The sequence below is a fragment of the Leptodactylus fuscus genome, chromosome 4 (genome assembly GCF_031893055.1).
Source record: "Leptodactylus fuscus isolate aLepFus1 chromosome 4, aLepFus1.hap2, whole genome shotgun sequence".
Taxonomy (NCBI): domain Eukaryota; kingdom Metazoa; phylum Chordata; class Amphibia; order Anura; family Leptodactylidae; genus Leptodactylus; species Leptodactylus fuscus.
In genome coordinates this window covers 213,807,736-213,822,575 of record NC_134268.1, presented here as the reverse complement: position 1 = coordinate 213,822,575, position 14,840 = coordinate 213,807,736, and the positions used below count along the sequence as shown (strand labels likewise).

General features: G+C 45.5%; 1 protein-coding gene across 1 annotated transcript; it reads left to right on the top strand.

The window, feature by feature from the left end:
- Window positions 1-550: 550 nt before the first annotated feature.
- On the top strand, window positions 551-13,974 carry LOC142200989 (serum paraoxonase/arylesterase 2-like). Its single transcript, XM_075271775.1, has 9 exons — window positions 551-665; window positions 5,718-5,788; window positions 5,891-5,946; window positions 7,783-7,951; window positions 9,178-9,304; window positions 10,764-10,964; window positions 11,838-11,919; window positions 12,061-12,189; window positions 12,544-13,974. The coding sequence occupies exons 1-9, from the start codon at window positions 592-594 to the stop codon at window positions 12,700-12,702; spliced, it is 1,068 nt and encodes a 355-aa protein (XP_075127876.1). The 5' UTR covers window positions 551-591; the 3' UTR covers window positions 12,703-13,974.
- Window positions 13,975-14,840: the final 866 nt, after the last annotated feature.

Below are 14,840 nucleotides of genomic sequence, written 5' to 3'. Positions count from 1 at the left end.
TAATGTGTAGGGGTGACATGGGAAGAATATAACCTGTAAGGGCACATGGGGACAATGTAGTATTTGGGGTCCACAAGGGTAATATTATACTATGTGGGTATCGCAGGGATGGGGCATTATATTGTAAGGGGGACAATATACCATGTGGAGACCCCATCAGAATATAATGTGTGGAGACCACAGGGGAACATACAATGTGTGGGGTCAGTAGGGGACTTTATACAGTAGGGGGCAGAAAGGTGCATGATACTGTGTGGGATACACAAAGAGGGAATGATACCATGGGGGGGGGGCACTATACCTTGTAGTATTAGGTGGAGTATTTCTCAAACTACACTGCCACTTGATGCCCAAATTAAAAAAAAAAATGCTAGTGTTAAAACAAGTGAAGGGGTTAATGTTTTTTCACAGGCACCAGTCTGCCTCCCCCTGTATACAGTGCTGTGACCCCCTGGCTGCTCCCCATATCTCACCCAGTCCCCACTGTCCCTCCTGCTATAACAGTCCCAGCCTTGCACGCATGCGCAGTTCACTCCCAGGCTGGGCACTCACTGGCTGTAGTCACTTGTCTGCTCCTCTCTGGCTCTGGATATGGGGGCACTGCTGAAGCTGACCATTATTGGGGTGCTGCTGGCTGCTCTGGGGGAGAGGATGGTGCAGTTCAGGTGAGTAGTCACTGACTATATATTCACTTGGAGCTATTACTATATCCACAGCCCCGGGCACTAGGACAGTCTGAGTGGGCGGGGCCTGTCCTCTGATACTTTGTATCTTTATTTGTATTTAGATCTAATTTGTCCAAACTTGGCAACAATGTAACTGTGTAAGTCTTGTGGAACTATCAGTCCCAGCAGGTGTCTGTGCAGGGAAAGCTGAGACTTGTAGTCCTCTTCTAGTTTGCCATGTAACTTACTACACAGTGGAGGGAAACCCTTCTTACAGCCTTTACTATGGAGGATTTTGGATCTTTCTGTCCCCTAGTAGTCAGAAACTACAACTCCCATCGTGTTGTGCCTGCTAGGGGGTGGTTGTAGACTGGCTTAGATAGAGCTGGACTTGCTGGGAGTTGTAGTTATTTGCAGCTGGAGGACCTCAGGTTGGAGCCCAGTACCCTTATAGCAGGTACATTGTATAACTACAACTCCCAGCATGCTGTTAGTATGTGCCAGGGCGTGGTGGTTGTATCACCTAGATATGGCTTCATTGTTTGCTTACGTTTGGACTTGGTTGTGGTTTAGCTGCAGTTGGAGAGCGGCAGGTGAAGACCAGAATCCTTGTAGGACTACAACACCCAGCATGCTGTGGATGAAGTGTAAAGGTTGTGATATGTATAGGGTGGCTGGAATATATATATATATATATATATATATATATATATATACACATATATATATATATATATATATATATATACACTCACCGGCCACTTTATTAGGTACACCTGTCCAACTGCTCGTTAACACTTAATTTCTAATCAGCCAATCACATGGTGGCAACTCAGGGCATTTAGACATGGTCAAGACAATCTCCTGCAGTTCAAACCGAGCATCAGTATGGGGAAGAAAGGTGATTTGAGTGCCTTTGAACGTGGCATGGTTGTTGGTGCCAGAAGGGCTGGTCTGAGTATTTCAGAAACTGCTGATCTACTGGGATTTTCACGCACAACCATCTCTAGGGTTTACAGAGAATGGTCCGAAAAAGAAAAAACATCCAGTGAGCGGCCGTTCTGTGGGCGGAAATGCGTTGTTGATGCCAGAGGTCAGAGGAGAATGGCCAGACTGGTTCGAGCTGATAGAAAGGCAACAGTGACTCAAATAGCCACCCGTTACAACCAAGGTAGCCAGAAGAGCATCTCTGAACGCCGCACAGTACGTTGAACTTTGAGGCAGATGGGCTACAGCAGCAGAAGACCACACCGGGTGCCACTCCTTTCAGCTAAGAACAGGAAACTGAGGCTACAATTTGCACAAGCTCATCGAAATTGGACAATCGAAGATTGGAAAAACGTTGCCTGGTCTGATGAGTCTCGATTTCTGCTGCGACATTCGGATGGTAGGGTCAGAATTTGGCGTCAACAACATGAAAGCATGGATCCATCCTGCCTTGTATCGGTAACGGTTCAGGCTGGTGGTGGTGGTGTCATGGTGTGGGGAATATTTTCTTGGCACTCTTTGGGCCCCTTGGTACCAATTGAGCATCGTTGCAACGCCAAAGCCTACCTGAGTATTGTTGCTGACCATGTCCATCCCTTTATGTCCACAATGTACCCAACATCTGATGGCTACTTTCAGCAGGATAATGCAATGCCATGTCATAAAGCTGGAATCATCTCAGACTGGTTTCTTGAACATGACAATGAGTTCACTGTACTCCAATGGCCTCCACAGTCACCAGATCTCAATCCAATAGAGGAGCATCTTTGGGATGTGGTGGAACAGGAGATTCGCATCATGGATGTGCAGCCAACAAATCTGCGGCAACTGTGTGATGCCATCATGTCAATATGGACCAAAATCTCTGAGGAATGCTTCCAGCACCTTGTTGTATCTATGCCACGAAGAATTGAGGCAGTTCTGAAGGCAAAAGGGGGTCCAACCCGTTACTAGCATGGTGTACCTAATAAAGTGGCCGGTGAGTGTGTGTATATATATATATATATATATATATATATATATGTGTGTGTGTTTGCAATGTGTATAGGGTGTCTGGGGGTCACTTTCATGGTAATCTTGCCAACGTCTGTGCTTTGGCTGGATCTTACAGTCCTTATATGTTATACCAGTTGTCTCCAGAGGCTGCAGAACCACATCTCCCAGCATGCCCTGACTGCACATGTGTGCCCCCTGCAGGGTCTGTGGTAAGAGGTAGTAACTGGTTGTGACACTTTGCACTAATCCAGGTGTTGTAGTTCACCATATACAAGGGAATAACTTGCTGCAGTATTTGGTTTGCAGAGCAGCTGAGACTTATAGTTCCCCAGAGGATCTGACTGCAGTAGGTTGTCGGGGTATACGGCATGTGCACACCCTGTGAGGTCAGCCCTCGGTGGGTGAGGGTCTCTCTGCGGCCCCTTGAGTTTGTTGTGCCCTGTGCAGGATCTACTCCTAAGTACAGAGGACGTCCCCGCAGGATTTCTGCTCTGAGGTCATTAATGTGTTCAGCAGATCTGGAAATCACTTCTTTCCCTGCAATCTCATGGCTGGAATGTGTGGAGTGCAAACAATCTGCCAAACAGAGGACGCAAAGGATATGGGGGTCTGTGGGGCCCTCGTGTGGTCCCTGAGCGTAAGTTATTTTGTAACTGCAGATAAAGACTGGGCTTGTATATTTCTATCCCATTATATTGTGCTATTTTAGCAAATCTGTGACCCCCCCCCCCCCCACACACACACAGAAAATTAGACCCCTCTCTGTACACTATCATGTTTTTTTTTACTCCTCTGTGATGTTAATGGTGGCTGCTGCAAAGAAAACCCTTACAGAATTGGCAGTCTATTATTGGGTTTGGTGGGAAGAGTCAAAATTGCAGGGGATTGAAATTTTTCATGTCCCTAAAAATGAGTAATAACAGAATTACCAATACTAGGTTTAAAGAATAGGACATTTTGTTGTTATATTTCCCTTTTAGCATTTTTTTTTTGTTATTTTTAGTAATTTGTAGAAAACCCCTTTAAGAAATGTAAAAGTGCTATATGTACACTGTGCACTGCAGTACAGAGTATTTCAGGAGACCATGACCAGGAGAAAGGAGACGGAGTCAAGTTGGAGGTCACACTGCATGGAGTCAGAGGGGTGCAGAGGGTGCAGGTGCACCCGGGCCCGGAATCCTTAGGGGGGGGCCATAAGGTGTTCCTTCCCAATATGAGGAGACCAGAACTATAAACAATACATTATATTCAGGTGGCTCGGTACAGATTTCGCATTGGTTTATGCTTCTGCAGGATCCCCAGCAGTGCAGAGTATTTAAGGAGAGCTGATCTGGCGGGAGGTAGGAACCTGTCCACTCACGTTGGTGAGAACAGGGATGCATGTGACGGGACAGTGATGAGGACAAGGGGCTAAATTAAGTTTTATATGGAAGGAGCTGTGACCCAGCAGCACAGAGTATTTCAGGAGATGCGCTATTTGGTGTGGGGGGGGGGATAAGGTACAATCCATTCATGTGATATTAGTGAGAGTAGAGTGAAGACATGAAAAGAAGAATGGAGACTGCGAACTAAATGGGGCATCCCCGCAGCACAGAGTATTTCAGCAGATCTTGTTGGAGGCTGAAACTTGTCCACGTGTGACATTATAGAAGAATATCCTGTTATGGGGAGTGAAATAGAGAAAAAGTGGAGATGGACAGCGTGAAGTTCTGCGCGGCCGCACCCCTTGGCACGGGCGCTAGATCGATGTGTGCGAGGTTCCTCTTAAAGGGTCATCGCCGGTTGTGAAATCTCAGCCCTGGCAGCGCGACAACCGAGAGACTGACTGACATGTAGAGATGACTGGGTGTCAGCAGCGGGGCCGTCTCTGACCTGCGGCCATATCTCTGCCGGCCGGGTAGACTGTTGCACTAAACTCTGTTATCTCGAATCTTCTGCTGGAATTTGTTGTTTTTCTTGAAGTCGGCCCCGCAGGAGAATTCAGAGAGTGAAAGTTTTCTCTGTGCGTGTATACGGGGATTACAGGGTGTGTGTACTTTTGTAACCATAACAATTCTTTTATTTTTTCCACGTCAACTAAAATAGAAAAAACTAACACAGAAAACACATGAAGCAGCTTTATTATAAACCGAGCAAAAAAAAACACCGACTGTTTGTGTACACAGCCCCTATGCAGATCTATGTGTCTCTGTGGTAACAGACACCAAACACACCCACGTAGTCTGATCTTGTATCAGGCGTCCCTCTACGTCTTCTGTTACTTATTTTCTGATAGATCATGAACATCTGATCAGTGAGGGACCCATACCTGGGACCCCCACCGATCAGCTGCTTGGATGAGCTGCAGTAACAAGCACAGCCACTATACAATGTACGGCGCTGTGCTTGGTGAGCGGTCCCCTCAGTACTGGAGTGTCTTCACACAGCTGATACCTATGAGGGGATCGGGGTCAGACCCTTAAAAATCTGACATGTCTTATCCTAAGGATACATCATCCATATTAAAGTCCTAACAGATCCCTTTAAAGGGGCTGAGACGAAGCTGGAGCAAAAGGAAGACCACGACTGCAGTAAAGCACTTCCTATTGCACCCGTGCCCTCATATAAAGGGGTACAATCATGTCGCCTTTAAAGCGGTATTCCAGGAGTTTAATAATTTTGACCTATCCTAAGGATAGATCTTCAATATCTAGACAGTAGAGGTCCAACACCCGGGACCCTCCCAGATCAGCTGGTTGCTTCACAAACCAATGACCTCACATTCATTCATTACATGGTCTATGTGCAGCTCAGTCTTATTCAAGAGTATGGGGCTGAGCAGCCATAACACAATGTACGACGCTGTGCCCACATGAACAATGCAAGCTGATCGGTGGTGGTGCCAGGCGTCAGACCTCCTCCGATGTGATATTGATGACCTATGATAAGTCATCAGTATTATAATCCCTGATACCCCTTTAAAGGATCGCCTATATGGTGATTGCAATGTAGGGACAAAGTACAAAACCATAAAGCTGAATGTATAGGAAGGAATTTGCTGATTTTGTGACATTTCCCGTCTTTTTCCAGCCGTCGAACGAACCTCTTCAGAGAAATCGAACAGGTAGACCTGCCGAACTGCCGGCTCCTGAAGGGGATCGGTACGTAACTGGTTAATAATGAATACTCCATCTGCTGACCCCGTATACTAGGCTATACACTACTCATATGATCTCTATTACTCCGCCATGTTTCTTTTGCAGAATATGGCTCTGAAGATATAGAGATCCTCCCCAATGGTCTGGCCTTCATCAGCTCTGTAAGTTATCTGGTGGCTCCAAGAAACCTCAGCACAACACTTCAAGGAATTAAAGGGGTTTTCTAGATTGAAGACCCCGCGCATCCTTACATACTGTTTTCAATGGGAATCTGTAATGCTCTATTTCCCCTGTGGAGGCGCTGCAGGAAAATTGAGCACCTGGATTTCCCCACAGATCACAGCTGATCGCTGGGGTCCAGGGGCAGAACATCCTGCGATGAAATTTCCAGGGTTTGGTTGGATTATTTGCAGCACTGACCCTGCCTTATTGTTTGCTGGGATCCGTTTCTATTCCAACGTCTACGGGAACATGTAATCCCTGCAAATATCCAATATTCGAGAGTGTTTGTATTCCTGTATTGACATGAGCTTATGACATCAGTGAGTATGTGAGTATGGCTGCTGCTGTTATCCTAAGGATAGGCCATAAGAACAAAATTCATGGACAATCCCTTTAAGTTATATCAAGTCTTATACTCCAGTCACATCCAAAGCTGCATTCTGAAATCCACTGGCTTCTCTATGGAGTCTGCATTGACATGCACTCTTGATACCTTGGATAGATAGAGATCACCAGCCTGTCCAAAAATTTTAGGCCTTTGATGTTCTTTTATTTCAGTACATATTAAGCATGGGTTAATATACACTATATACTTCTATGGTGATACTCAAAGACCACCAAACAGTGCCAAATAATACTTCAGTACACACTGTGCTGCTATAGAGTGTCCACGTAATATGACCATACAGTTCCCAAACAACACTACTGTATACTGCCCATATAACACTACCATATACAACCCATATAAGACGGCCGTACTCTGCCCATATAACATTACCATACTCTGCCCATATAACACGGCCGTACTCTGCCCATATAACACGGCCGTACTCTGCCCATATAACACGGCCGTACTCTGCCCATATAACACGGCCGTACTCTGCCCATATAACACGGCCGTACTCTGCCCATATAACATTACCATACTCTGCCCATATAACACGGCCGTACTCTGCCCATATTATATGGCTGTATACTGCCCATATAACACGGAACACGGCCGTACTCTGCCCATATAACACAACCGTACTCTGCCCATATAACACAACCGTACTCTGCCCATATTATATGGCCGTACGCTGCCCATACAGCACGGCCGTACGCTGCCCATACAGCACGGCCGTACGCTGCCCATATTATATGGCTGTATACTGCCCATATAGCACGGCCGTATACTCTACCTCCTGACTCCTAAATAATACCACCATTGAATGCCCAAAAAGACCAACCTTTCATTACATCAATAATACTGCCATACTGTGGCCATATAGTCCTTAATAAGTCCTTGAGAGTCCAGCAAGGTGAAAGGTCCGCACTCAGGATGTTTCTACGGTATAGACTTTGTAGACTCCCTAGAAAACAGGGAGAGGAGGTTGTCCTGACTTATACTCTGGTTACATCCAAAGCTGTGTAACCTGTACAAGATAAGATAAAACAAAGTACTTACAAGGTCGCTCAATGTTGTAAATAGAATTAAATTAAATTGTACAAAAGATGTTCACGAAAGAATCTGCGCTATAACACATGGGATTTGCTGACACCTCGGATAGATCATCCACTTTAGATTTATGAGAGTCTGACACCTGACACCCCCACTGATCAGCTATTTGTTGCGGCTGTGGTGTTGTAGCCTATTCTCTGCATACCCAGCACATGTTTGCTGGTGTGATGTCAGAGCTGTGTGAGCCAATCAGATACCTGCACTGAATGAGACTCTGCAGCTGCATCTCCCTCCTCCCTCCTCTTACATACTAATCCTTTACATGTTCTCCAAGGGTCTGAAATATCCTGGAATTATCAGCTTTGCCCCCGAAAACCCTGGAGAAATTTTCCTCCTCGACCTGAACGACGAAAAGCTCCGCCCAATGTCTCTGCGGATCAGTAAAGGCTTTGATTTGTCTACGTTTAACCCTCATGGGATCAGCACGTACATTGATGAACAGGGTAAGACTTCTATGGGGGGAGGGGATGATTTCAGCTCTGAAGTCTGCAGAATTGTTAATGCAGCCCTTATTATGTCGATTCCTTCTCTCTATATAAGCTGATGTGAGATAACGTTCCTAGACCCCCCCCCCTCCCCCAGCACTACATACTCTTGACACTCAGAATTGTGAAACTTGTAAAACTTGTTCCTTTACACAAAGAAAGAAATCTATCAGATCTGGAGGATAAAGGGAAATAAAGCGGCCAAACCGCAGGTGTTATGTACAATACTCTGCAGATCGCGGGGTCACGTGTCCTGCTGCAGATCACATATCTCAAGATAAGCTGGAACGTACATCTGCTCTGAGTCTCATCTCAGACTGCTTATCTCAGTACTGACCTCTAGTGGTCCTCCAGTGCATATACATATCTGACTACCTTAAAGGGGTTGTCCGATCACAAGGATCCTATCTATACTGCTAGTTTATGTAGATATAAGACTTTTCCTAAATACATTGCTTTATTAAAACTGCTTTGTTTGGCCGCTATCTTAATTTATTCACTTCATTGTTGACACTGGCCCTTGGGATTATATGCTCATGTGTCAAGTGATGTAGCTGCCTGCTCTCAGAGGGTAAGGGAGGGGCTGACAAACAATGGAGCTCCTCATATAGGGGAGGGGGGGAGGTGAATGCTCCAGGATTACTGTGCTGTCTATCTTCAGCTTTTCCACTTATCAGCCGGTTTAATTGAATTTGGCTGATAAGGGCTGAGATAAGGAGTCCTTTACCTCTGTATGTAATGCAAGCTGACTCAAATCCAGCTGTGCTACATCAGTTTCCACATCAGCATAATACTGTGGATCATAGCAGATAGCAGAGCAAGTGAAACCCCGCCCACCAATGTGCGAGAAATCCAGGAAGTGAAGAGAGTACAAATCCTTCAGGCTTCAGAGCAAGAGTTATGGGAATACCCCTTTAAAGGCTATGGGGATAATGTCACTCCTTGAGGAGAGACCACCTTGTCAGGTGTGTGGAGTCTTACAAAAAGCCATTTTAGCTCCACTGTGGGAGATTATGGGAAAAATATCTACCATTCAGGGCGCACGTTCCCTGTTTGTTCCGGTGCCAGGCTCTAAAATGCAGAGGCAAAAATTGTGAGCAGCCTGTATTTTTACCTTTAATGGTAGGTGCCCTTTAATAGCCCATTCTTTTATCAGATTTCTTGGTCTCCCCCTCTGTTTTCAGATGACTCGGTCTACCTCTTCGTGGTGAATCATCCTCACTATAAATCTACCGTCGAGATCTTCAAGTTCGCGGAGGAGGAAAATGTTCTCTTGCACCTGAAAACCATTAAACACTCAGCGCTGCACAAGTACGGGGAAGACCTCCGGAGGGGCCGCGGAAATGTTAAAGGGGTTCTGTGCTTAATCATCAGACACCGAAGTAGAAAAATTTGAGAGATTTTGAATAGTTACAAAGAGTGTCTCCTACTGTGGAGGACCCAGCACGTCCATACAATACATTGCTCTACATAGCAAAGGTGTAATGCTGCTTTTACCCTGTGGTGGCGCTGCAGGGGATGTGAACATGTATTGCTGGGCTCCCTAACAGATGACCACTCTAAAAGGGATTGTGCAATGCAGAGACCCCCTTAAAGTAGTTCTATTTATTATTTTTTATAGAATTTGGGTAAAAAAAAATAAAAAAATTTGCAAACTGTTATATTTATTAGAATTCTTATATATTAGCGCCAAAATGGAAATTAATCTATAATATAGGATGTAGATGTAGCAGGGCTGAGTGTGACATAGGATGGAGATGTAGCAGGGCTGAGTGTGGCGTAGGATGGAGATGTAGCAGGGCTGAGTGTGGCGTAGGATGGAGATGTAGCAGGGCTGAGTGTGGCGTAGGATGGAGATGTAGCAGGGCTGAGTGTGGCGTAGGATGGAGATGTAGCAGGGCTGAGTGTGGCGTAGGATGGAGATGTAGCAGGGCTGAGTGTGGCGTAGGATGGAGATGTAGCAGGGCTGAGTGTGGCGTAGGATGGAGATGTAGCAGGGCTGAGTGTGGCGTAGGATGGAGATGTAGCAGGGCTGAGTGTGGCGTAGGATGGAGATGTAGCAGGGCTGAGTGTGGCGTAGGATGGAGATGTAGCAGGGCTGAGTGTGGCGTAGGATGGAGATGTAGCAGGGCTGAGTGTGGCGTAGGATGGAGATGTAGCAGGGCTGAGTGTGGCGTAGGATGGAGATGTAGCAGGGCTGAGTGTGGCGTAGGATGGAGATGTAGCAGGGCTGAGTGTGGCGTAGGATGGAGATGTAGCAGGGCTGAGTGTGGCGTAGGATGGAGATGTAGCAGGGCTGAGTGTGGCGTAGGATGGAGATGTAGCAGGGCTGAGTGTGGCGTAGGATGGAGATGTAGCAGGGCTGAGTGTGGCGTAGGATGGAGATGTAGCAGGGCTGAGTGTGGCGTAGGATGGAGATGTAGCAGGGCTGAGTGTGGCGTAGGATGGAGATGTAGCAGGGCTGAGTGTGGCGTAGGATGGAGATGTAGCAGGGCTGAGTGTGGCGTAGGATGGAGATGTAGCAGGGCTGAGTGTGGCGTAGGATGGAGATGTAGCAGGGCTGAGTGTGGCGTAGGATGGAGATGTAGCAGGGCTGAGTGTGGCGTAGGATGGAGATGTAGCAGGGCTGAGTGTGATCTAGGGCTAATCATGTGCAGTTATCCAGAGGTACAGTTAAGTGTAATGTGCACAGACACGTAGAAGAACACATGGAGGAGATGAGAAGGTTTACACTGATACGTGTTTTGATGACAATGTTTTTGTCTTCTAGCGTCAATGACGTTGTTGCTGTTGGACCTGAGAGCTTTTACGCCACAAATGATTATTACTTCTCGGACTTCGTCATGAGACACGTGGAAATGTTCTTTGGATTACAATGGACGAATGTGGTGTATTATAGTCCAGGAGAGGTCCGACAAGTTGCATCTGGATTCTACAGCGCCAATGGGATGGCCATGTCCACTGACGAAAAGTATGTAGTCTGGACCGCCCCCAATAGCAGCAGTATGACTGTGTAGTCTGGACTTCCCCAGTAACAGCAGTCTGGTTGTGTAGTCTGGACCGCCCCCCCCCCCCCATGACAGCAGTCTGGTTGTGTAGTCTGGACCGCCCCTCCCCCCCCCCCCCCCATGACAGCAGTCTGGTTGTGTAGTCTGGACCGCCCCTCCCCCCCATGACAGCATAATGACTCTGTAGTCTGGACCGCCCCCCTCTTATGACAGCAGTCTGCCTGCGTAGAGTAGCTTAAATTGAGATTTCTTATAAGTTCGGCATATAGCCAACAGTTAGACCCTGATGGCATCGCCATGTTCTAGCTGATTATGCCCCACTTGTAGATAATGGCCGTTGGTGACATTTGGGCTTCTTTGTTAACATGTACAAATTCTAAATGGGTTTCTATCACATGATGCGCTTCAGTTATATCAGGCGCCATCTCAGAATCACACACTATCTATACAGGTGACCATACCTGGTGCTGTATTATGTTAATATTGCGCCAACTTGTGGCCAAATAATATATTATTCTTGTATAAGACAATAGTATCGTAAAGGGAATCCCTTGTATTAGCCAGATGGAGGACTGCTGCAAACAGCAGCTCTTCCAAAGCCCCATGTCTGTCCATTTATTTGAATGGGTACCATGTAATACCACATTTCTCCTGTGGAGGCCTCCAGTGGCTGCCAGACCGCAGAGAAGGAATTAATTGTCTAGATGGGAAAATCTTCTTTTCACTGCTGTTATATCTGTAGTGACATCTCTATCTGATGAGGCTACATTTCTAGGAGGGGGAGGAGGGATATGATGCTGCATATTAAAGTTATAGCCACATTTGTCTCCATGTAGATACATCTATGTCGCCGATGTCACTGGTCACACCATCACTGTTTTTGAGAAGCATGCCAACTGGTCTCTGTCTCTAGTAAAGGTAAGTACAAGAGGTTGATAGGGGGTTACTTACTGATCATGCGGGGTCCATCCAATGGGACCCACACTCATCACAAAAATCTAGGTGACAAAAATCGGCTGTCAGTAAGGGGTTAAATTGTCTACGTGATTCCTTTACCAGGTGGTGCAGTTGGAGACTCTTCTGGACAACCTCTCTGTGGACCCGCTTACAGGAGATGTCTGGACAGGAGCTCATCCAAATGGCTTTAAGGTGTTCGCATATAACTCTAAAGACGTTCCGGGGTCAGAGGTCAGTGTATACAGTTTAAGAGACTTGTATAATAATAATTCTAAGATTCTATATACTGTATGTCAGCAAAATAACAAGATCAATAAGGTAGAACAAATAGTAGAATCTGCCATCTTAAGATCCTTTCCAATGCATAAGAACCTCCTCAGCCACCATAAAATCCATCTAGTGTAAAACTGAGTGTGGGGAGAGGAGGAGGATGGAGCTGCAGGTTCTCTGCCTCAGTGTGTGCTGTGAGAGGGAAGGGGGAGGACCAATCAGCTGTAGGGGAAACTTGGTGGTAAGTTCTCCTGCAGAATGTATTACCTGTTTTGCTGTGATTTTTACGTTTTAACCATTTTTCTTCCATCGCAGATTCTCCGCATACAGAACATCCACTCGGACAACCCCATAGTGACCACAGTCTACGCCAACAATGGCTCCGTCCTACAAGCGTCCACCTGTGCGGCTGTGTATGAGAACAAGCTTCTTGTGGGTACAATATTTCACAAAGCTTTGTACTGTGAGTTGTAACAAAGGACTTGGGCCCACAATGCTGCCCCCGGAGGCTGGAGGAACACGTTTGGTCAAGTTGCACTTAATTTGTATAATTGGAATAAATATTTCAAGTGGTTGACCAAGATTCTTCTCTAAGGGATTGGTGGCCATCATTACCCTGTGATATATATGGGGCACTTGGCAATACTCACTACCTAACTGACTGACAACACTATATAGTGGTGCCAGGTCAGGGTGTTGTCACCAGCTGCCTTGTCCCAAAAAAGAGACATCCATGGGATGTGTCTGATATTGCAGCCCAGCTCTATTAAAGTGAATGAAATTTGGCTGCAATACCACTCACAACCTGTCAAAGGTGTGGCGCTGTTTTTGAAATAAAGCTGCCATGTCTTTCTAAGCTTTGACAGGTGGGACCTCCTAGTTAATAATTCTTTGGGGTATATTCAGTTTCACTGTGAAGCCCTATAAGCCCCAACATAAGCACCCTTATCCAATCTGACTTGGGGCCAATAGGGTCACTATAAACCAGCGACGCTGTAGCATGCATCACATAGTCATCAGCTAGCACAAGGTATCATCATTAGAGCTGAGCGAGTACTATTCGATTGAATACCTCCTGGCCATAGGTATTCGTGTAAGCGGCCGGACACCAAGGGGTTAAACGCATCGAAAATCGCTCATACTTTGTAATTTAATGTCTATCACCATACGGAGAATTCCTTTAAGGGAACACTTAACCATGTTATGGTGTTTTGCACTACATTGTTTCACCACTAGCTGGTGCTATAGAGTATGGTATGAGTTGTGCTTTTATAACAGCACTCCCTGTGGTCAGATAGGGTAGTGCAGCCAGCAGGAAACCTGATACAGTGACCATTTGATAGATAGTTTCTTGGTTTTTGAGGATAACTAATATGTTATTAGAATTTTTTCATTTTCTTTAGGTTGTAGGTCCATAAGTGAATCTGATCTCATTCTAGTTTGTGTATTTGTAATTTTTCATTTCATTGTGGCCACACTTTCATGGGTTAGATTTATCAAGTCAATAGCTATTTTGTTACCAGTGATGTCACTTGCACCTTTTCTTGCACTAGTGTTTTAGCACTAAGAACCCGCTGGGGCGTGATGTTTTTACATATGTTGTGGGCACCTTCGGCTTTGAACATGGGTATATTCCCCACCTTCGCCCCAGTCCTACACCTTTGACATTCTGATAACCCTATTATGTTTATGCTGTTCATATATGCATAGATTATTTTGACCGGGGATTCTATAAATCTTTGATATTTTTGATTATTTTTTTATTTTATTTTTTTAATATTTTGTATCTTTCTCAAAAATAGATTTTTTTTTTTTTTTTTTCTCTAAATATTTTTTTCTTAATGGAGCCAAAATAAATGAATTGTAATATGGTGGATACATTTATATTGAAATAAACTGTGATTGTAACCATCCTGTCCGTTCATTTAGTTACATGATGACTGAGATAATATATCCACTAGCTGTTACCTGCGACTTCGTCTGCGGTGATTGTAGAAGTGTGTAAATAGAGTGGCGGGTGAAATGTTAGTAGTGTGTCAGAGGTATGGGATATGACTTTTTGTAAATTCAGAGAATACGTGAGGCTTTTTTGTTTAATGCAGTTTTTATTTGAGCTGCTCTACGTTGTTGTGCGACAGTGTACATACAGTGTTTGGGAGCGAGGCCTTGGGAGTGAATATACTTCCATATACGACATTGTATGATTTGCTATTTTCCGCCAGTACATGTAAGTTTTGGGCACAGGATACTCTTGAGCAAGCAACATAAAGTTGTCCATGTGAGAAGCCTGGTGTGGCCAAATGTCTTCCTGCTACTTTCAGCGTTTGTCCTTGGGATTTATTAATGGTCATTGTAAATCCAATTTAAGGGGAAATTGTAGTCCTGTGAATTGAAATGGGAAATGATTTGGTATAATTGGAATGCGTGGGATATGGAGCGTAAGGTGGTGGTACAGCGGAGTAGAGAGGGCAGAGGTCCTGGTAGTGGAAGAATGGTATGTGACCTTACCAGTGTTGAGCTGGTGGATGTATCCTGCAGAGGAAACAGCAGGGAGGTGATAGCGGCGTCGGGTACTGTTGCGGCCTGGAGCCAGTCTTTCGGCTTGTAGGTGC